The sequence below is a fragment of the Alosa pseudoharengus genome, unplaced genomic scaffold, assembly GCF_046254945.1.
Source record: "Alosa pseudoharengus isolate Yale_2024_CS ecotype anadromous, Long Island Sound unplaced genomic scaffold, YU_APseudo_1.1 YU_APseudo_1.1_scf_1, whole genome shotgun sequence".
NCBI classification, from domain to species: Eukaryota; Metazoa; Chordata; class Actinopteri; order Clupeiformes; family Clupeidae; genus Alosa; species Alosa pseudoharengus.
The window spans coordinates 36,733,339-36,754,754 of record NW_027468564.1 but is presented as its reverse complement, the minus strand read 5'-3'; the positions used below and the strand labels follow the sequence as shown (position 1 = coordinate 36,754,754).

The 21,416-nt window shown below is 39.0% G+C and overlaps 1 protein-coding gene and 1 long non-coding RNA gene across 2 annotated transcripts in view; one reads left to right on the top strand and one right to left on the bottom strand.

The window, feature by feature from the left end:
• The window catches only part of LOC143126819 (uncharacterized), a 35,182-nt gene extending 26,784 nt beyond the window's left edge, over positions 1 to 8,398 (top strand). The window contains exons 40-47 of the mRNA XM_076288289.1: positions 1,738 to 1,861; positions 2,573 to 2,760; positions 3,015 to 3,170; positions 3,400 to 3,533; positions 3,861 to 4,018; positions 4,377 to 4,471; positions 6,935 to 7,238; positions 7,492 to 8,398. Coding sequence (XP_076144404.1) covers positions 1,738 to 1,861; positions 2,573 to 2,760; positions 3,015 to 3,170; positions 3,400 to 3,533; positions 3,861 to 4,018; positions 4,377 to 4,471; positions 6,935 to 7,238; positions 7,492 to 7,580 — 1,248 coding nt within the window. The 3' untranslated portion in view covers positions 7,581 to 8,398. The remainder of the gene's footprint in view (positions 1 to 1,737; positions 1,862 to 2,572; positions 2,761 to 3,014; positions 3,171 to 3,399; positions 3,534 to 3,860; positions 4,019 to 4,376; positions 4,472 to 6,934; positions 7,239 to 7,491) is intronic.
• A 7,232-nt stretch (positions 8,399 to 15,630) lies between these two features.
• Positions 15,631 to 16,288, bottom strand: LOC143127182 (uncharacterized). Its single transcript, XR_012987531.1, has 2 exons — positions 16,217 to 16,288; positions 15,631 to 15,879 (listed from the first exon to the last, which is right to left on the bottom strand). It is a non-coding gene; the product is annotated as an uncharacterized LOC143127182 (long non-coding RNA).
• Between the last annotated feature and the right edge of the window lie 5,128 nt (positions 16,289 to 21,416).

Sequence of the window (21,416 nt, the reverse complement as noted above, 5' to 3'; positions counted from 1 at the left end):
CACACAATTTATCATTTATTAAGCCTTTGTTACTTATTAGTTAATTGTTTGTTCATTAGTAATTGTTTGTTCATTAGTAATTTCTTGTTCATACATAATTTATCATCAGTAAAGCATTTGTTCACACAATTATAAATGGTTTGTTCATAGTAAATAAGCCTATCCAAAAATATGTTTGTACGTACATAATTTATACTTAATAAGTAATGAAACAACCACTTATAATGAAATCATTTTCTTATTATAAACCAGTTGCAAACTATTACAAAATGCTTTGTTCATCATTTGTAAAGCATTGTTCCTATGTTAATTCTCATAAATAAAGTATTTGTACACACAGTTATAAATGATTTGATCATAGTAAATAAGCCTATATCTAAAATATGTTTATGAATTATTGTTAATACTTAATAAATTATGCAATAATATTTTGTTGCTGAAGTAATACTTCCATTATTTAACAGTTGTTACATACACATGCACTAATGATTAGTTAGGGTGAGGATACATATTTTATAAACCACTTCCTAATACTATAATTCATGATTAACTCAGGAGTTACAAGTGGTTAGTTAATGATATTTTGTGAGCTTATCTAAAGTGAGGACTTTCTATGCCTTGCAACACATTTTCAAATGAGTTGTAAAGATTACATTCATTCATTTAGCAGACAAGCGACGTACACATGTCAATTAAATTGAAGGCCATTGACATAACAGTGAAAGCCGGGAATCGAACCCCCAACTTTTCAGGCTACTGCATGCTAGTCCAGCTCCTTATCCACTACACTACCTTGGCCCAGATAGAAACCCCTACAACTATGCAAGAGTTTCTGTTTTCTTCTACTACACACTATTATTAAACATCTATAAACTATTATTAAATGCTGTATTCTTCATTTGTAAAGCATTATTCCTACATTAATTCTCATCTGTAAATCATGTTTACACACAGTTAAAAATGGTTTGTTCATAGTAAACACGCATATATTATATTTTTTAATTGACTGTTATAATACCACTGGGCAGAGGTAGTGTAGTGTAGACGGAGCCAGGTTAACATACAGTAACCCATAAAGTTGGGGGTTCAAACCCAGGCGTCCACCAATGTGGCCTTGCCCTTTAATTTCATTGACATGTGTAAGTCACTTTGGGTGAAAGTGTCGGCTAAATGAATAAATGCAAGTGTACTTTATAACTCATTTGTAAATGTGTTGCAAGGCATAAAACGTCCTCACTTTAGATGAGCTCACAAAATATCATTAACTAACCACTTGTAACTCCTGAGTTAATTATTAATTATAGTATTAGGAAGTGGTTTATAAAATATGTATCCTCACCCTAACTAATCATTAGTGCATGTGTATGTAACAACTGTTAAATAATGGAATCAAAAACATATTATTGCATAATTTATTAAGTTTTAACAATAATGTATAAACTTATTTTAGATATAGGCTTATTTACTATGAACAAACTATTTATAACTGTGTGAACAAATGCTTTACAAATGCTTTACTGATGATAAATTAGAAATTACTAATGATGAAAAAACTATTAACTAATAAGTAACAAAGGCTTAATAAATGATTAATTGTGTGTAGTTATTATAAAGTGTTACCGTGTAACTTGTAAACTTGTGTAAATTTGAAAACTTGTGTAACTTGTAAACTTGTGTAAATTTCCAAACTTGTGTAACTTGTGTGAATTTGTGTCTGTTTATTCACCACCTCCGCAGAATGAGGCCCGCAGATTCATAAAGCCTTTCATCAAACAGCTGAGAAGCCAAGGTGTTCCCAGGAGAAAGATCCAAAACATAAAGAGAGAATTCCAGCAGGCTCATCGAGCTAAACGTGACACAGGTGAGTAGACATGCTTGCTGGGTGTGTTTATGCCTGACAATTATTTATTTTATTTTTTTGTTCATGAACACAGAAATGACACCAAGCTTTTTTGCAACACTTAAACTTTCACAATATTTAAACTCACAATACTTTAACTTTATCCACAAAACATTATAAACACATGTATTAAAGGTTATGAAATATTCTTAATGCCTTATACTGATTAACATAAATCTACAGTATAACAATTCAAGTTCAAGTATCGCAAAGAAGGTAAAGAAAGCTTATTTACCTCTTGATAATAGCAATGATGACATCAGTGATGACATTAGAGGTAAAAGAAGCTTCACATTGCAATACATTGCAATACTTCAAGCTGTAAGGGCTTATGTAGTAACATCATAACACATCATTAGTGCAGTCATAACTCTGTATAAATAGGTATATATACTTTTATGTCAATCATTATGAGGCTTTATGAACACTAATAACCCTTTGTGAATGTGTTTGCTGAATGTGAATGCTTTATGGATACTGACTTAATGTGATGTGTTAGGCTACCACTTTTTCTTCGTCCAGCCAATCCAAATGTTTCTTTACAAAAATCAAAATCATTCGTAAAAACACAGCAACAGCAAAGTCTTTATTAGAACATTTTGCCGCTCCCTTCAGAGCTTTGTGGTGTTTGAGCTGTTTATTGAACTCCTGAAACCGTCCATTTCTTTGTAGCCATCGAGTGCACCGTTGGAGCCATCACCCAGATCCAGATCAATGATGACGCCTTCCCCATCGACTATGACGCCACACAGTTCAACGCCTGCTTGAGCCTCACCGTCCTCAAGGACAATCTACCAGAGATCACAGACAAGACCGATCAGAAAGACTACCATCAGATCATTCTGAAGAAGTTAAATCAGGTAACTGCCGAAACAAGATGGCCGCAGATGTAGAAACAAAATGGCTGTTAGATCATCAGAAAGGGAGCCATTATGTGAGGCATGCAACCCTTCTTCTAGGGTGGACAATGGTTACAATAGACAGTTAGTGCATTTGTTTAAGTTCATTTTTAGGGCTATTCTGTATATGTGTGTGTATGTAAGATTCATTTAGTCCCTCAACCCTTTTCTCTGTTTCGTTTTGTTTTGTTTTGTTTTTGTTTTCTCTCACCCAGGTCTACCCAGATGGCCTCTCAGACGACGTGGTCCAGATGCTGGGGCCTGTGTCCCGTGGGGCGACCACTGATGACATCAGCAAGTGGAACATCACCAAAATCGACACGCTGTCCTCTTTGATGAAGACGTCGGACGGAGACTGGTCAGAAAATCAGGTTGGTGTACGAGGCCGGTACTCATTGTTGAGAGGAACTTTAATGTACACACACACTAATGGATATACACTTGTAGAATGCCTATACACAGCTAATGTAATACACACATTTAATAAAACACATTGACTTAACATGTTCTACATATATTAAAATAAATAAACACATTGCCCCCCCTCCCTCCCTCTCACCTCTCTCTTTCTTTCTCTCTCTCTCCCTCTCTCTCCCTTAGACCAAAGCCATCATGACTAAGTACCTTGCTGCGTCGAACAGCATTGACAGTTCGGTTCTGAATTCTCTGGGCGGTTCTGGTGTGTGTTCCCTGGAGAGCGGCGTTCTGGAGAACATCACCTCCAGCAGCCTGCAGTGAGTATTATGGGCTGGACTTTCTCAGAAAGTATTATGGGCTGGTCTGGATAGTAGTACATTTACAAAAAAAGTTTGGATCAGTGACAACCTTCTTAGTTTTAGTGAGCATTGAAGAACATAACATAGAAAAGGAACAGAGATAAAAGAACCTTTATGGAAAAAGTTCTGTTCAATGAGAACCTTTTTGCATTCACAATGGTAATAGGAACCAGTAGGAAGCTGTAAGTGATGTAAGCATGTAGAGTATTATGGGATGGATATTAGAACGCTGATGTTGAGTACACCAGTTCTCCTCTGTGCTAAACCTGATCTTCCTGACTCCAGGCAAGCAGATGCGCTGCCCGTCAGCAGCTGTAGCCTGGACAAAAAGAAGGTCCTGTTCCCCATTGCCCAGGCCGCCTTCATCAATCAGACCAGAACCACCAAGAGGTCAACCACCACGGTCACACCCACGCAGTACCAACTCATCCAGTCCTACCTGGGTATGGCCAAACACACTGTTCTCATGTTCTTGTGTTCTTTTGTTCCCATGTTCTTTTATTCTCATGTTCTCATGCTCTATTATTCTCATGTTCTTTTATTCTCATGTTCTCATGCTCTATTATTCTCATGTTCTTTTATTCTCATGTTCTCATGCTCTATTATTCTCATGTTGTTTTATTCTCACCTTCTCGTGTTCTTTTTTTCCCATGTTCTTTTATGCTCATGTTGTTTTATTCTCATGTTCTCATGGTCTTTTATTCTCATGTTGTTTTATTCTCACTTTCTTGTGTTTTTTTGTTCCCATGTTCTCATGTTCTCATTTTTCTTTTGTTCTCCTGTTCTTGTGTTCTTGCTCAGGTGGTGCCACCGAGTCCTTTGTACGAACCCTGGCCTCCTCCAGTGTCAACATGGATATTAACACCTTCCTCGGTCTAGACCAGCGTGTCATTCAGGTGAGTGAGGGTCTGCATATTCAAAAACACCGAAGCACATTTTTAACAGAAAAGAACAGCGTTATTGCTAAAGTTGATTCTCTGACTGTAAAGCAAATCACTACATTACGCTTTACACCTAATAAAATGCACTCACCTCATGCATAATTGCCTACACATACACACATAAACATGCACATACCATACGTAGTCCCCAACACACATACTATACATATTCTCTAATACACTATACACTGACACACACACGCACACACACACACGCACACTCCCCCAATACATAGTCTCAAACAACATACACACACCCACACACACAAACACCGTATTTTCCAGACTATAAGTCACACTTTTTTTTATAGTTTGGCTGGTCCTGCGACTCAGGTGCAACATATATATATTTACATATATTAGTGATGCACGATATATCGGCCGCCGAAATAATATCGGCCGATATGGTAATTTTTTTACACATCGGTATCGGTCCGATGTCAAAATAGGGCCGATGTGAACAGGCCGATAATCATTCCTGTGTATTTGACGTGTGTGTAGCGATCCAAGCGTGTTATCTGTCTACACTGAATCCGTTAAATATGCCCTTCTATTGCATCATATTTCTTATTTAAAATAGCAGGGCAACAAAACTGACAGAAAGAAGACACTGGGCATCTGACAAAAGTTCTTTCAAAACGTTGCGTTGTATCGCGCTGCTCGCGTTGCTTGCAGTCAAGTTGATGGCTGGCTTGCATGTCACGCCTAGCACTACATCTCTCGCGGTAGGCTAAATATAACTGTATCAGGCAGAATGTAGTTATATGGTCAATAGGAATTTAATAGGGCTGTAACGATATGCGATTCAAAATTGAAATCGCAACAGTCATATCCACAAACCTGTCGCGGTGTGAAAAGGCAGAACCGACACACCCTTTCTAGTGTCTAGCAGTGCTTTGCAGCTTACGCGGCCGCATAAACAACACACATCTCCCGCTTTACTTGGCGGTAGCCTACGTTGCTTTCATTGTAGACTTTACCAAACAGTATAAACCCCCTGTTAACCTTTCCTGCTTTGTTTCAGACCGTAGTCAGAAACGCAGGGGAGATTCGTTATTCGAGGGCCGATGTTATAAGATAGAATAAAGTCGGGGTCACGGTCCCATTTCTGATGAGTAAAATACACGAGCTGAACTTTATGGAGTTTTATTTCGGACAGTAACACCGCTCACACTGTGTACAGACTCCAACTTGAACTTCCACACTCTCTGCTCCAGTCGCATAGATACACTTCCTCACTCTCTCCCTCCTTCCCAGCTTCTTCCCACACACACACACACGGAGCTCTCTTAAAGGAGCCGCAACACCATTTTACAACACCCCTCTCTTTGCCCCGCTCTCTCTCGCTCACTCAATGGACACGCGCGACTCGGCCAACGCAATCCAAATAAAACATTACAATCGTGAAAGCAAGGACTCATAGAAGACGACTAGCTAAATTACTATTAAATCTGCTTAGCAACATTAGCATGCTGCACATATTTGTTTAAAACTCTTGGTTTCAAGTTGACTGATCATCTCAATACCAATGTTTCCCAAAAGTGCCTGTACCAAGGAGAACAAGTATTACCTTTAAACTTAAACACACATGGGGAAACTGAACAGTCCAATCAGTAGACTATGATAAGCTAACCAACTATGCTACTATGCTACTTTGTTTACAATATTTCCAGGCTTCAACCACACAGCTGAATTAAAGAGGGAGAGTTGTAATATAAATAGTAGGCCTATAGTGTGCCATACCTATAGGCTAATCTGCATAAAGTGCTGTCATAAATATCAGACATTCAGTATTCTCTCTTTTTATATTAGGATATAAAATAATACAGATATATTCTATTATATTGTAATCCTCTGGTGTTCTAAGGTAGGCTATTGAAACATTATTTTAAAAAATGCATTTTGGAAAATAGCTCTTTATTTGATTATCATAAGAATGTGTTTTCTATACAGATATATCGACATCGGTAAATATCGGTATCGGCCATAACGGCAAAATTAATATCGGTTATCGGTATCGGCCACAATTTTCACATCGGTGCATCACTAATATATATGTTTTTTTCCTCTTCATGACACATTTTTTGACTGGTGCGACTTATAGTCCTGAAAATACGGTACACATATGCAGTGGCATCATCATCATCATCTTCCTCATGCATAATTGCATACACATACACACATAAACATGCACATATACACATACCATACGTAGTCCCCAACACACATACTATACATATTCTCTAATACACTATACGCTTAAACACACACACAAACACACACACATGCACACTCCCCCAATACATAGTCTCAAACAACATACACACACCCACACACACACACACACACAAATACACATATGCCGTGACATCATCATCATCATCATCATCTTCCTCCGCCCCTCTTCCTCTCTCTCAGACCCTCAGCGTGTCGGATGTGAAGAGACTGCTGGGTGACACCAACGTGAACGACCTGAGCACCTACTCCAGAAACGCCATCGTCCTGGACTGGGTCAGCCGCCAGTTCCAGACCGACCTGGACACCCTGGGCCTGGGGCTCACCGGCGGGCGCGCCACCCCCGCCACCACCGCCAACGTCAACGGGAACGCCGGCTCCGCCACCAACGCAACCGCAGCAACTGCGGCGGCTACCACTACCACCACCACCACCACCGCAACCACGGCAACCACTGCAGCGGGAGCCACGACGGCCAACACTACTGGTAATTATGCTACAGAGGGGTGTGTGTGTGTCACATAGAGTATTGTAGAGACTATTATATATAGAGACTATGTATTAGGTGTGTGTGTGTGTCTGTGTGTGGTGTGTGTCTGTGTTTGTTATATTAGGTGAGTGTTTGTTTGTGTGTGTGTGTGTGTGTGTGTAGTATGGATGCATGAGGTGGAGGAGTATTTAATCAACCCTTGTTTTTAACACTGACCTTTCCACCCCTCCTTGTCCCTCATCTCTATCAGCAAGCGGAGGGGCGAGCATCAGACCTGCCAGCGGCCTGTACTGCCTCCTATTGGCCACAGTTGTCTCTGCACTTTACCGCCTCCAGTAATGAAGCATCTTTTGCCAGGAGCACTGAAGGAAACCTAAACCAGTTTACAGCCCTATTTATATGCACACGATGGTGTTTTCTCAGAACGCTGCCACACATATGGAAGATACAAATGGAATGTGATCTCAGCAACGCTTTATCTGAGCACTGCTTCATAAGACTGACATAACCCTGTCATAAAGGCATTATGTCAGATACAGTACACTGGATTTCCGTTAGTCATTTTGACTGCTCATGTCTAATGATATGACAGCGTCATATTACCATCACTGATAGTTGTCATAGCGGCTTATTTACTTACTTAGTTACTTATTTACTTGCTTACTACTTACTTAATGTTTATTTTGATAGGGACAGGTTCAATATATTTAGAGAATTGCACACAATTATTCAATGCAACACATTAGAGCATAGCTATTGCTTATTTCCAGTGTCTGTCCACAGAAGGGCCTTTAAAATAACAAAAACAGAACGTCAGAATTAGACTATGAAATGCGTTTCATTTTAGTTGACCTTACATAGCAGTCAAGAGCGCTGAAGGAAATCTAAGCTAGTTTTATGATCATGTTTATATAAAGTGTAGATACCATAACAGCTTATGTTATTATGTTACTAAGCTTCCATGACATCATACTGTCATGAAAATTATGGAATATGATATTACACGCAGTGGCGGACCATGCGTTCAGTGGTTAGGCCTTCAATGATAATAAGGGGGCGTTACAGTGGAGATTTTTTTTTTTTTTTTACATTTCAGCGTCTAAATGTGTGCAATTTCCCAGCATTTCATGGTGGGGGGAATAGTTTTCTCTCTCTTACACGAGTCTCTGTAGCACAAGAATCTTCGTTACACAAACAATTAATGCTCCGATTGCTTATTGGTTAACAGATCATCCTCAGCATCAAAGTAGGCTGCTAGGCTATTTATTTACCACCCATATTCACAAGTACATTATAAACTGCTCCCTGCTGCTGTCCAGTAAAGACGTGCAATTTAGTCCATGTCATATTGAAAGTGAACACCAAGTGTACTCAAGTATGGGTTTGAAATACTTAGGCTATCGGTTGCCTACTTTATGTTCATGACTCGCACGCACATATAGCACTGCCACCGGTCTACAATGATGTGTCCAAACCATTTAGTAGTTTAATCTGACATCAGCAAACTTGCTTCAGACTGTGGCTCTCCTATTTAGCTGTAGCTCTAACGTTAACGTTACAGTGCAACTGTTCTAGGTGCTGCGCTTCTCTGATTACTCACGTGGAACTACAATAGGCCATCCTACAGTGTTTGCCAAACGTAGGCTATTTCGCGGTAGGCCTACACTATGAGAAAATGTCTCAACAGAAAATTATTTTTAAAAAAATGTCACAGCACACCACCATGCTATACATAAAAGTCACCAGATGTATTTATTGCCGTATATCTATGTGTATTTCCCTAATGCTGCTACTGCTTGTTGGCTATTTTAGAATGTCTGATAGCCTGGTCTGATTTCACCAATAATTTTCACAAAATTCCGAGAGATAAAAAGTCAGACAAATGACAGTTTTCACATAGATGCCGATCCAGACATCTTCACCAAAGCCACCAACTCCAACACAACTTCAAGCTAGCATACAGTAGAGTAACCAAGCAGACACTGCAGTCTGCAAGCAGCACAAACACAGTTTTTTATATATATAGAAAAGGGCCAGATAACAAGCATCTATAGTACTACTGTACTACAAGTCTATGTTATCAAATAAACATGAAACAAAACTTAGCAATTCCTGCATAGGTTACCAGCTACGTGCAGAGCTAGCTGACGTTATGTGCATCTTGCTAACATGTAGTCCAGCTGACACTGTAACTTTACATTAGCCTATATTATTTTGCTTAATGAAGGCGTATCAATATATATATTTTTTTTAAACAAAAACGGTCAATTTACTGTTCATAACTATAACCATAGTCATGTCAGTTGGACATGTACTTTTCCAGTGAATGTCTGTCTGTCTGACTGACAGAAATTGCTCACGAAGTTCATCACGTAAAACAGACCGCGTCAAAATTCGTGATGAACGGTTCCGGGTATAGAGCTGCACAGTCCCGCCCACAGCCAAAATGTGGTTAGGTGCCGGATGTAAGATTCCCATTCATTTGTCGTTTGGAAAAATCCGTATCTAAAGAGTTTTGCAGCATGTCTTAGGCTAACCAGCTACGGCATAACTCATAAGCATACGACATATCATTTCGAGTGAAAAAACTAAGAGAAAATCCAAAAAAAGTCAAAGGTACAAGACTGTGTACATATTTTCATTTCCGAGCGAAGGAACTACTCATCCCATAAACCACCGCGCCTCACTGAATAATATAGGCAAAATCGGCGCGATTTATTTTGCCATTTAAACCATTTCCAACCGGCGACAGCACGTGAACCCTTTCCTCCAAACAGTGATTTTTATATAGTGAATGTGCAGTTAATAGCAGTTATTTCAGGAGTAATCGTGTAAATAATAGTGTTTTGATATTGAATTTTATCATTGTGTATTTTATATCGTGTGTGTGTGAAAGCGGTTAATGTTAACGGCAGTGCTTCGTAACATTACCTGACTCATTCTATGCTGTCATCACTGCTCAGTCGGGCTGATGCATGGACTGGTGCATGATCTGCTCTTGGACCACCATATTCAGTTTATTACCGTGAATTATTACACAAAATGTTCATTAAATGCACGAAGAAGTATTCCTAGGTTAATGATTGATATGAATCATACAGTATGAAGGCTACAGTAGCCTAGCTAATGTTAACTAGCACTGCTAGCAGCATTAATGTTACCAGCCTCCCTGCTTAACTTACCACAACTTTGTAGGTCTTGTCCCTCATGCTGGCCCTTACAAAACCCACATTCTGACTCTCGGACACACAACAGTCAATAATGTGACCCGATTTAAAGTGGCTTTCACCCCTTTGGACACTCACTAAAACATAATATATTTCATACCTGTGTTGCAGCATGTAGGCTAATGTTAGCTGCATTATGTAATGACATACAATGTCGGAAATGCTAAAGGTTAGCCTGTCGGCTACCTGAAAAGTTTGAGTGTTTAAACTAACATTTACAGTGGTCTATTTGATAGTGTATTGGCCCTGACTAAGTTCGTCGATGTATAAACCCCAATCCTTGTTGATACAAGTACCAATATTCGTCAAGAAAGTTTTTAATCACATTAAGATTTTCGCCATAGGCAGTAAAAGACTCCGCCATCTTTGTCAATATTTTTCTCAGAGAAAGTTTCAAACTATGACCATAACGGCCTTTCCACCAATCAGTAGGGTTGCCACCTGTCCAGGATTTTCATGGTCTGTCCAGGAAAATAAAAATAAAAATCCTGGACACTGAATGAAACATTATTTGTTTTTATTCCACATAAGCAAAAAAGCAGAACCTAATTATGTATTCCCCCTTTTTTCTCAATACTGCCCCCAGGTGTCCACAACTAAAAACTGTTGAAAATATATATTATAAAAATCACTGTTTGGAGGAAAGGGTTCACGGATGAGTAGTTCCTTTGGATTCTCTCTGATGCGGGACTTAACAAGAGAAGACGTGCGATTGGATAAAAATGTATCGCACCCCCTCACTATTTGTTCTCACAATCTGCCAATCAAATCACATATCGGACAGCGGTGGGATATCAGTAGTCAAGAACGATCGGGGAAGGAGAAGCAGAAGCAAATAATAAATGCTAAAGTACAATGTTATTAAACACACTATTTTTTTTATTCGTTAAAATAGTTAGGCCTTCAGAGAAGGCTTTGAAGGCCCTGACGGTCCGCCACTGTTACATTGTTACGTCACTAAGTATTGGTCACCATTGACTTCTGACGGCACAAGGCATCTGCAATGACTGGTTTATGTGGGTCTTTTGAAGCAGGGCTCAATTTCTTTTTTTTAAGCCTTTTTTAAGTGTAACTGTCTCAGGTTGTCAGTTCAAGTGCTGTCACTTTCAATATTGGACTGCACTCTTAATTTATGTCTTTTCTTTTATGCACTCCAATTAATATAAAAAATAACCTGTACTTAGTCAGCAGGATGTGATTCAACGTCAGAATAAAATGATAATCATGTTTCCCTCTCCTCATACAACCTGCAATTGTATTTTTATATACCTATACTTTTTTTGCTAAAAATTAAAGATATTCTAAAGAAAATGTAATCAAACAATAAAAGCATTCTATCTCTTAAGTATTACCACTGGTGTTTTTGTGTCCCATGTCAGGACAAGAATAGAATATCAGTACCAAAATATAGAAATTAAAGTTCCAGTCCTTGATAATAATTTTTATTGATGAATTCAGAAAAAGTGTGAGCGCTTAAAAAACAAACTCTGGTACTCCTGTAAATGGACAGGACATCTCAGGTCGAGCTGTAGATTCCAACCAATAAACAGCCAGATCTTGGTCTACTGAATATCCCCATTTTAAAACGTTTGTTTTAGAAATGTTTGTTTAATTCAGACTGCAAACCATTGCACAACACCACCCATACTCTTGGCGTACCCCAGTTTAAGAACCATGCCAGAGCAACACTTCTGCTGAACACTGTTAAATAAGTCTCTTCATAAAAGTAGCATCAGTTCACAGCACATTTCCTTTAATTGTGCTTGTTTATCCAAATATAATGCTAAAAAGGTGTTGTAGCCTAGGTGTCTATTATGAATGAAATGGCATTTCTACAAATGTATTAAACAGGTGACTGGAATCTGGAATTTCTTCATGGTATAAATGAAACATACATTGCTCTTGAAATTCTATATTTTATTTTGAACAAAACATGCAGCCTGAATCCCCTAAAAGTAAGCAGACCGTGGCAAGGAAACACTCAGTTCTATCAGGTGGAACCCTTGAGCAGAACCCACCAGAGGGAGCCCATCTGCTTCTGCCAGGCTGATATGAGGAAGTGAGAGAGGAGGCTGCAGCATTAAGGGGATGAGAAAGAAAGGAGGGTTGGAGGGCCGAGGCCAGGAGTTGCCAAGTGAGACCTTTTCTGGGGACATTCATGGAGACATTCATTTTTTGACAAATGCCTATGTGTCAAACCACTCCTGCACAGCTGGATAAATCCTCTTGAAATACTTTTTTGTAGAAGAGAAACATGCTTGTTCACTACAGTGTCATGGGCAAGTATTTCTGCAGTAGCTCTCTAGTGCCATCCTGATTAATTCCCATCCTGTTCTTTACTTTATCCTACAGGTAAGGCATTAGGTTATACTAGGTCAAGTTTCAAGTACTGTGGATGGTATTATCTGGATATAGTTCATCCAACACCTGCTGTCTGTATTGGTTTTCACAGTTGGGTCTCAAAACGCAGTGGACACCCCCTGCACTAACTCTCACACAATAACGGATGTTTCTTTTAGGTCAAGGTGAAATGGAATGATCTCTGCACACTGAAGATGCACATGTGCCATGTAACCTAACATGATGCTACAGGCACACACAAGCACACACAAAACATTTTGTATTACATTTACGTTTATTTGTATATTTTTTCTTACAAATTAAATGCTGTTGTCCTTTGTTGATATAAACATATTAAAGTTATATGTGATATTCTATCTAATCACATGTGTGTGGTGTGTCTGAGTGTGTTTGGTGTGTGTGTGTGTGTCTGTCTGTCTGTCTGTGTGTGTGTGTGTGTGTGTGTGTGTGTGTGTGTGTGTGCGTGTGTGGTGTGTCTGTGTGTGTCTGTGTGTGTTTGGTGTGTGTGTGTGTGTGGTGTGTCTGTGTGTGTTTGGTGTGTGTGTGGTGTGTCTGGTGTGTGTTTGTGTGTCTGTCTGTCTGTCTGTGTGTGTGGTGTGGTGTGTGTGTTGTGTCTGGTGTGTGTGTGTGTGTGTGTCTGTGTGTGTGTTTGGTGTGTCTGTGTGTGTTTGGTGTGTGTATCTGTTTGTCTTTCTCTGTGTGTGTGTGTGTTTCGTGTGTGTGTGTGGTGTTTGTGTGTGTGTCTGTGTGTCTGTCTGTGTGTGTGTGTGTCTGTGTGTGTGTGTGTGTATGTGTGTGGTGTGTCTGTGTGTGTTTGGTGTGTGTTTGGTGTGTGTGTGTGTGTCTGTCTGTCTGTGTGTGTGTCTGTGTGTGTTTGGTGGTTTAATATAGTTGGAATGACTGGACAGTTACTGTAAATAGGTGGATAGTTTAAATGGTTAAATTATTTGCTAGGTAGATGAGATTTAATATAGTTGGAATGACTGAACTAGGTAGATGAGGTTTAATATAGTTGGAATGACTGAACAGTTAAATAGGTGGATAGTGTAAAAGGTTAAATTATTTGCTAGGTAGATGAGGTTTAATATAGTTGGAATGACTGAACAGATAGGTGGATAGTTTAAAAGGTTAAATTATTTGCTAGGTAGACAAGGTTTAATATAGTTGGAATGACTGGACAGTTAAATAGGTGGATAGTTTAAATGGTTAAATTATTTGCTAGGTAGATGAGATTTAATATAGTTGGAATGACTGAACTAGGTAGATGAGGTTTAATATAGTTGGAATGACTGAACAGTTAAATAGGTGGATAGTTTAAAAGGTTAAATTATTTGCTAGGTAGATGAGGTTTAATAGTTGGAATGACTGAACTAGGTAGATGAGGTTTTATATAGTTGGAATGACTGAACAGTTAAATATGTGGATAGTTTAAAAGGTTAAATTATTTGCTAGGTAGATGAGGTTTAATAGTTGGAATGACTGAGCTAGGTAGATGAGGTTTAATATAGCCTGGCCACCTGGCCTAGGATTCTAATTGCTTAACGGCAGTCTTAATAGAGCCATATTGTATGCTTAAAGCCTGAGACAGAGTATATTAAAAAAAATGTAGATAGTGTAATGGATGTTGATAGGCAGATTGTTTAATGGATGTTGATGGATAGTTTAATGGGTGGATGAGTGAATGGTTTGAAGAGGATGAATGGATAGAAAGTTGGATGAAATGTGCCTTGTAGAATGGAGACACAGAGAGAGTTGGCCTAGTTGAGCAGAAATCAGTTGATACAGATGCAATCAGTGGAACATGGTTAACATAGTTAACATAACTGCTAAAAATGAATAGCTAAGTTAGCTAAGTCACATGGTTAGCATGTTAGCATTCTTACTATTTTAACATAAATGCTATAAATTATTAGCTAAGTTAGCTAAGTCAGATAGTTAGCAGCATTAACATTATTAGCATTTAAAAAAAAAACTGCTAGAAAACATTAGCTAAATTAACTAAGTATCTTGGTTACCATTATTATCTTTGTTAACATAGTTAGCATAACTGCTAGCAAGAGCCATTCCAACTGTCAGTTATCGTCAACTATCTACCTAAATAATTTAACCATTTAAACTATCCACCTATTTAACTGTTCAGTCATTCCAACTATATTAAACCTCATCTACCTAGCGACCAATATAGTTTGTTTTTACTCTTTATGATATTTTACATCATATTTTTGCATTTTCATGCACTGTATTTCCTTCAGGAAATGCTTTTCTAGTTACCATTTATTACACTGTAGAATGCTCCATTCACTCCGATGGGACTTCCCAACGTCCTACGGTCTGATAATTTTTAATACCGGACCGTTGCTAAGTATAACCAGAGAATGTCAAGGAAAGTGAAACTCGGCAGGCCACGGCCAGCGCTGCATCACTGTCGGGAGATATGCCACGATAATGACCGCCTTACAGAACGTTATTCCTTACACAATCATCCTCTACAACCAACAATAAAACTTCCCATTCTAAGAGCACAGTGGCTACATTTCATGTAACATAAAGAATACCTGAATTATGACTAAAATGGTATGTTCATCTTTTCCTTTGCACCTTTAGGCTATGAGTTCATATTTAAAACTATGGGCACAAATGTCAAGAGCCAAAGCTACCACTTGAAATGACATATTAGTTTAAACAACTCTTTAACAACAAATAGATTCTAAGAAGTCAGGAACAGGAGAGAAAAGCATGATGTTAGTATACCAATCTTGATCAAAAAAACACTTTCAGGCACAACCAATGTTTCACTAATCCTGATTCTTGGTATTTATTATAAAACTACAAGACAGGAATAAACTTTACATCTACCAAGTGCAACAACATGAATAGAAATGTAACTTTTGGACTATATGAGGCAGGAGGGAAGCAGCTGGGCACATGGATAGTCCTTAGTAGTCTTCAACAGCAAGAAGTTGGGCTAACGAGTCAGGCTTCATGTTGATGAGCCACAGGAAATGAAGAGGTGATCTGCAGCAGGAAATTCAACCTGTTGACACACCAATCTGAATGAAAGAACATGAACAAATCAGAGCAGGACAGGATCTCTTAATCTGGGGGTTGGGACCCCATTGTGATTGTGAAAACTGCTGGAATTAGTTCTTAAACATAAAGCTACTGTGTCACTAGTCACTGTTTCTTAAAGCCTACTTACAAAGATAACTAGATTCCTCTAAATATTACAAACAGCTTATGAAACAGCAACACTGGCATCTGTCTGGGGAGCAGGGTTTGCTTGACCAACTTTTTAGGAACCTCTGCAGCAGGAAACAAATTACTACCTGGGCATTAGCTAAGCATTTTGCCACATTACTGAAATTAGATTATATTACATTTTCCTACCTGTTGGGCAACAGCAATGCAATCGTTACACCTTCATAGGGGAGGACTGGACTGGAATTCTGATCCTGTGAAAACAGATAAAAACACACACATGGGTATATTGTGACATGTTTGAAGAGCTTCAAAGGAAAATGGTGATGCTATTTTGCAACAGGCCCGACACAATCTAAGCAACTTATAACGTTACCGGAGATAGAGGATAGTATTCTAACGTAGCTGAAAGTTATCCTAATCGTGTAGAGCTAGCATTAGTTGTAATTTTAGTATCTTATGCTGCCAACATCATTCGTTAGCAGATCGAGTTTTTTTTAGCTGGAGGCGATGGAGGTCTCTTCGGTCTCTTCCTAGAACTTTCGGCCATTCTCGCAGTACACTTCACTGTAGAACTTGAACTCTGTGGGGGAGGGGAGGAGCAGGAGGGGGTGGGAGCAGAGCGTGCGTAATTGCGTTGTCTCTTTCTCGACTGCTCTGGGCTGCACTGAAGATGGTTTGGCCGGTATGTTACTCCCTGTCGCCACCTCAGACATAAACTGGTATTGCAAGACTGGACGACCCGGGGCTAGTCGGTTAGCACGCTAATTCTGGAGGAGATCTCTGCAATGCTATGCATATTCTTTGATTAGAAAATGTCAGTAGTATTATTTCTTCACATTCTATTGATATGTATAGTTGATTTTTGAATGCATTACACTTCAAAAGTTCACAAAAAAGACACATTGTGCCTTTAAAATACATTAAAATCACATGATGCTCCTCCAGAGGTCTTCTGAAAGACAGTTTTGTACAGTTCACTGTACAAAACATAATAAGATTCATATTGTTTTCTTGTGTATGGATCTATTCCCACAGGGACAGGAGAGACTGGCACCAACTGGACTATCAACTGAGTCAACATTCCCTTGACAACGGTACATATTTTATTTATTAACATGCAGTGCCGGCCCGAGCCTTTTGGGGGCCCCCTCCCACAACGCAGTCACCTGTGCTTGGTGATAATTGACAACTTCACACTATAATGTCATATTATAAATGAATACAGTGAGGTTATGTATTAATACAGTGACTGATTATTAACTACTGTCCCCCTGGACACAGATGCATAAGGACTCGGTAGGCTCATTCAGTAATCCATCCTTGATCACATGCCAAAAATGTTTTGGGGCTCCGCTCTAGACTTCTGGCCCCATGTGCTTGGTAAACCAATGTATTAGTTGTTATTTACACCAACCCTATCACCTTTTAATCTTAGAGGGTACTAAAATCACAGATTTATTTGAAATATTCATATTCAAAGTGAAGCACTAAGGGTAGTTTACTGAAGTTGAATTGACAAATAACAAAATACAACAGCATTTGTATTTGTTGTAAACAAGTACATCCGTTTAATGACTTGTTTTTCAACAGATTTGCAGAACAAATCCGCAAATGTGCATGTCTGCAGAGTGGTGGGTATAAGGACTTTGCTAAAGATGCTCCATTGTGTTCATGCAACTGTTATCCTTCTCTTCACAACTGACCTTACTAATCAATACCATTGAATAGGGTAAAACCTGAGGACAACGATTTTATCCTTATTAGAATGACACACATGCCAGGACATTTTTAACGACACAGCCTGTCACGGTATAGCCCAAGACAGAGCCTATCACGGTATAGCCCAAGACAGAGCCTATCACGGTATAGCCCAAGACAGAGCCTATCACGGTATAGCCCAAGACAGAGCCTATCACGGTATAGCCCAAGACAGAGCCTATCACGTATAGCTCAAGACAGAGCCTATCACGGTATAGCCCAAGACAGAGCCTATCACGGTATAGCCCAAGACAGAGCCTATCACGGTATAGCCCAAGACAGAGCCTATCACGTATAGCTCAAGACAGAGCCTATCACGGTATAGCCCAAGACAGAGCCTATCACGTATAGCCCAAGACAGAGCCTATCACGGTATAGCCCAAGACAGAGCCTATCACGTATAGCCCAAGACAGAGCCTATCACGTATAGCCCAAGACAGAGCCTATCACGGTATAGCCCAATACAGAGCCTATCACGTATAGCCCAAGACAGAGCCTATCACGGTATAGCCCAAGTTTAAATTTGCATTCAGAAACAGTTTGTTTGGTCCATTATTATTAGTTTGTTTCATTATTTCATTATTATTATTTTAAGTCTAAGTAAGTGACTTGAAAGACATTCAAAAAAGTACAGTTCACTGTACAAAACACGGCAACATTCATATTGTTTCTTTATGTATATGTATCGATCCCCACAGGGACTGGAGAGACTGGCACTGACTGGCACTGACTATCAACTGAGCCAACATTTCCTTGGCAACGGTCCTTATTTCATTCCAACATGTAAACATTTAAGAAAACCTTTCCTGAGGGGGAGAAGGAGGAGGAGAAGAAGAATGATTTACCCTGGTTAACAATTACACACAGACTAGGAACATTTGGAGCTCAAAGTGTGGGCCCTTATCTTACACAAGGAAATGTATTGTAAATCTAGAACCAAAATGTTAATTCTGAGAAATACTATGATGATGTTTTGTATTATGAGAGTAAATTGGAACTTGATAGGGTTATTTCTCCATATAAACATATGTAGTGCTCATAGTGGTAACCTTAGTAACCAATGTCTATTTATATTCACTATTAACTTTATTCATTTTTTTTATATTCTGATGATCATTTTAATCTCTGGGTCAAGCATCTTACATGGCAGACATGATGTACAGGCACAAATGGCCTATTCCACATGACAGACATGATGTACAGGCACAAATGGCCTATTCCACAGGAGAGAAAAAAACACTCAAAAAAGGTCCTTTTGTATGTATTCAATTTGTTGGCTGGTCCTTTCAAGGGCAATTCTCATGTATTGTTTCAATGAAGCCCTACGGTTTGATGTTGACATGTAAGGAAGTTCATTGTATCTTAGGGGGAAATCCCTCTGGAGTTGCATGAGGTAGTGGGTACAACGTTCATAGATCAATCACTATTCTCTGAATGTGCTGAATTGTCAAGGGAAGTTTGAAAAACAAACCTCTACTCCAAAGACTACTGTCTGTGTGTTTTTGTGTCTTTCTGTGTGTCTGTGTGTTTCATAGATTAACTGTCAATTCTTCTACCGTAGGGCTTCATTGAAACAATACATAAGAATTGCCCTTGAAAGGACCAGCCAACCAGAGAAGAGTGAGAGTTGTTGAGTGAACCACACATGCATAATTATGCATTACATCATCATCATTAGCACCTCTATTGTTATATTTTTAAATATCACTTCATGTATTGAAACATTAAGCATGTACTATTGATTATAGTCAGTTTTTGATTAACTGGGTGCTGTCGTGGAGCTAAAAGGCTGAATATTGACACCAAGGGGCATTCATATCCATTATTACATAGTGTTGGTTCAGACAAGAAATACAGGGTAAAGGATAATTGTTGTAGACGCCTAGGAGTCTTCAAACATTTGCATTACCTTAATCACATTCAGAAAAGTTTCAGTACCTCTGGAGGTCTGTGCAAATGGATTGTTCACTGATGATCCCCATCCAACCTCACAGTGCTTGAGATGATCTGCAGAGAAGAACGACAGAAAACCCCCAAATTGAGGTGTGCAAAGCGTCTGAATACTTCTGTTAATGTGCTATTTAGGAGTTCTTTTTTAATTAATTTTGGGAGAAAGTCCTTTTTCTACCTTGTCATGAGGTAAAGAGTGAATATTGATGAGAGAAGAATGTTATTTAGGATAGGGTGACAACATGACAAAATATGAAAAATGTAAAAGGTCTGTTTACTTTCTGAATTAGAGCACACACATGCATAGACCAGTAAGACAAGTGTCACAACTATTTTGATTATTAATTAAGAGACTTCATAATGAGGAGACACAGCACTCAAAGAATCCTCCATAGGCCTATTAGGGATATGACCTCCCTCACATACAGTATGCTTCCCCATTCACTTGAATAGGAAAATAGCTACCCGAAATAACTGCCCAAAGTCGTTACTAAGATGTCTGCAGAGTGGTGGGTATAAGGACTTTGCTAAAGATGCTCCATTGTGTTCATGCAACTGTTATCCTTCTCTTCACAACTGACCTTACTAATCAATACCATTGAATAGGGTAAAACCTATCCTATCCTTTTATCCTATTTAGAATGGCACACATGCCAGGACATTTTTAACGACAGAGCCTATCACATATAGCCCAAGACAGAGCCTATCACATATAGCCCAAGACAGAGCCTATCACATATAGCCCAAGACAGAGCCTATCACGTATAGCCCAAGACAGAGCCTATCACGTATAGCCCAAGACAGAGCCTATCACGGTATAGCCCAAGACAGAGCCTATCACGGTATAGCCAAAGTTTAAATTTGCATTCAGAAACAGTTTGTTTGGTCCATTATTATTAGTTTGTTTCATTATTTCATTATTATTATTTTAAGTCTAAGTAAGCGACTTGAAAGACATTCAAAAAAGTACAGTTCACTGTACAAAACACGGCAACATTCATATTGTTTCTTTATGTATATGGATCGATCCCCACAGGGACTGGAGAGACTGGCACTGACTATCAACTGAGCCAACATTTCCTTGGCAACGGTCCTTATTTCATTCCAACATGTAAACATTTAAGAAAACCTTTCCTGAGGGGGAGAAGGAGGAGGAGAAGAAGAATGATTTACCCTGGTTAACAATTACACACAGACTAGGAACATTTGGAGCTCAAAGTGTGGGCCCTTATCTTACACAAGGAAATGTATTGTAAATCTAGAACCAAAATGTTAATTCTGAGAAATACTATGATGATGTTTTGTATTATGAGAGTAAATTGGAACTTGATAGGGTTATTTCTCCATATAAACATATATAGTGTTTATAGTGGTAACCTTAGTAACCAATGTCTATTTATTCACTATTAACTTTTGTTTTATTTTTTATATTCTGATGATCATTTTAATCTCTGGGTCAAGCATCTTACATGACAGACATGATGTACAGGCACCAATGGCCTATTCCACATGGCAGACATGATGTACAGTTACAAATGGCCTATTCCACATGACAGACATGATGTACAGGCACCAATGGCCTATTCCACATGACAGACATGATGTACAGGCACCAATGGCCTATTCCACATGACAGACATGATGTACAGGCACCAATGGCCTATTCCACAGGAGAGAA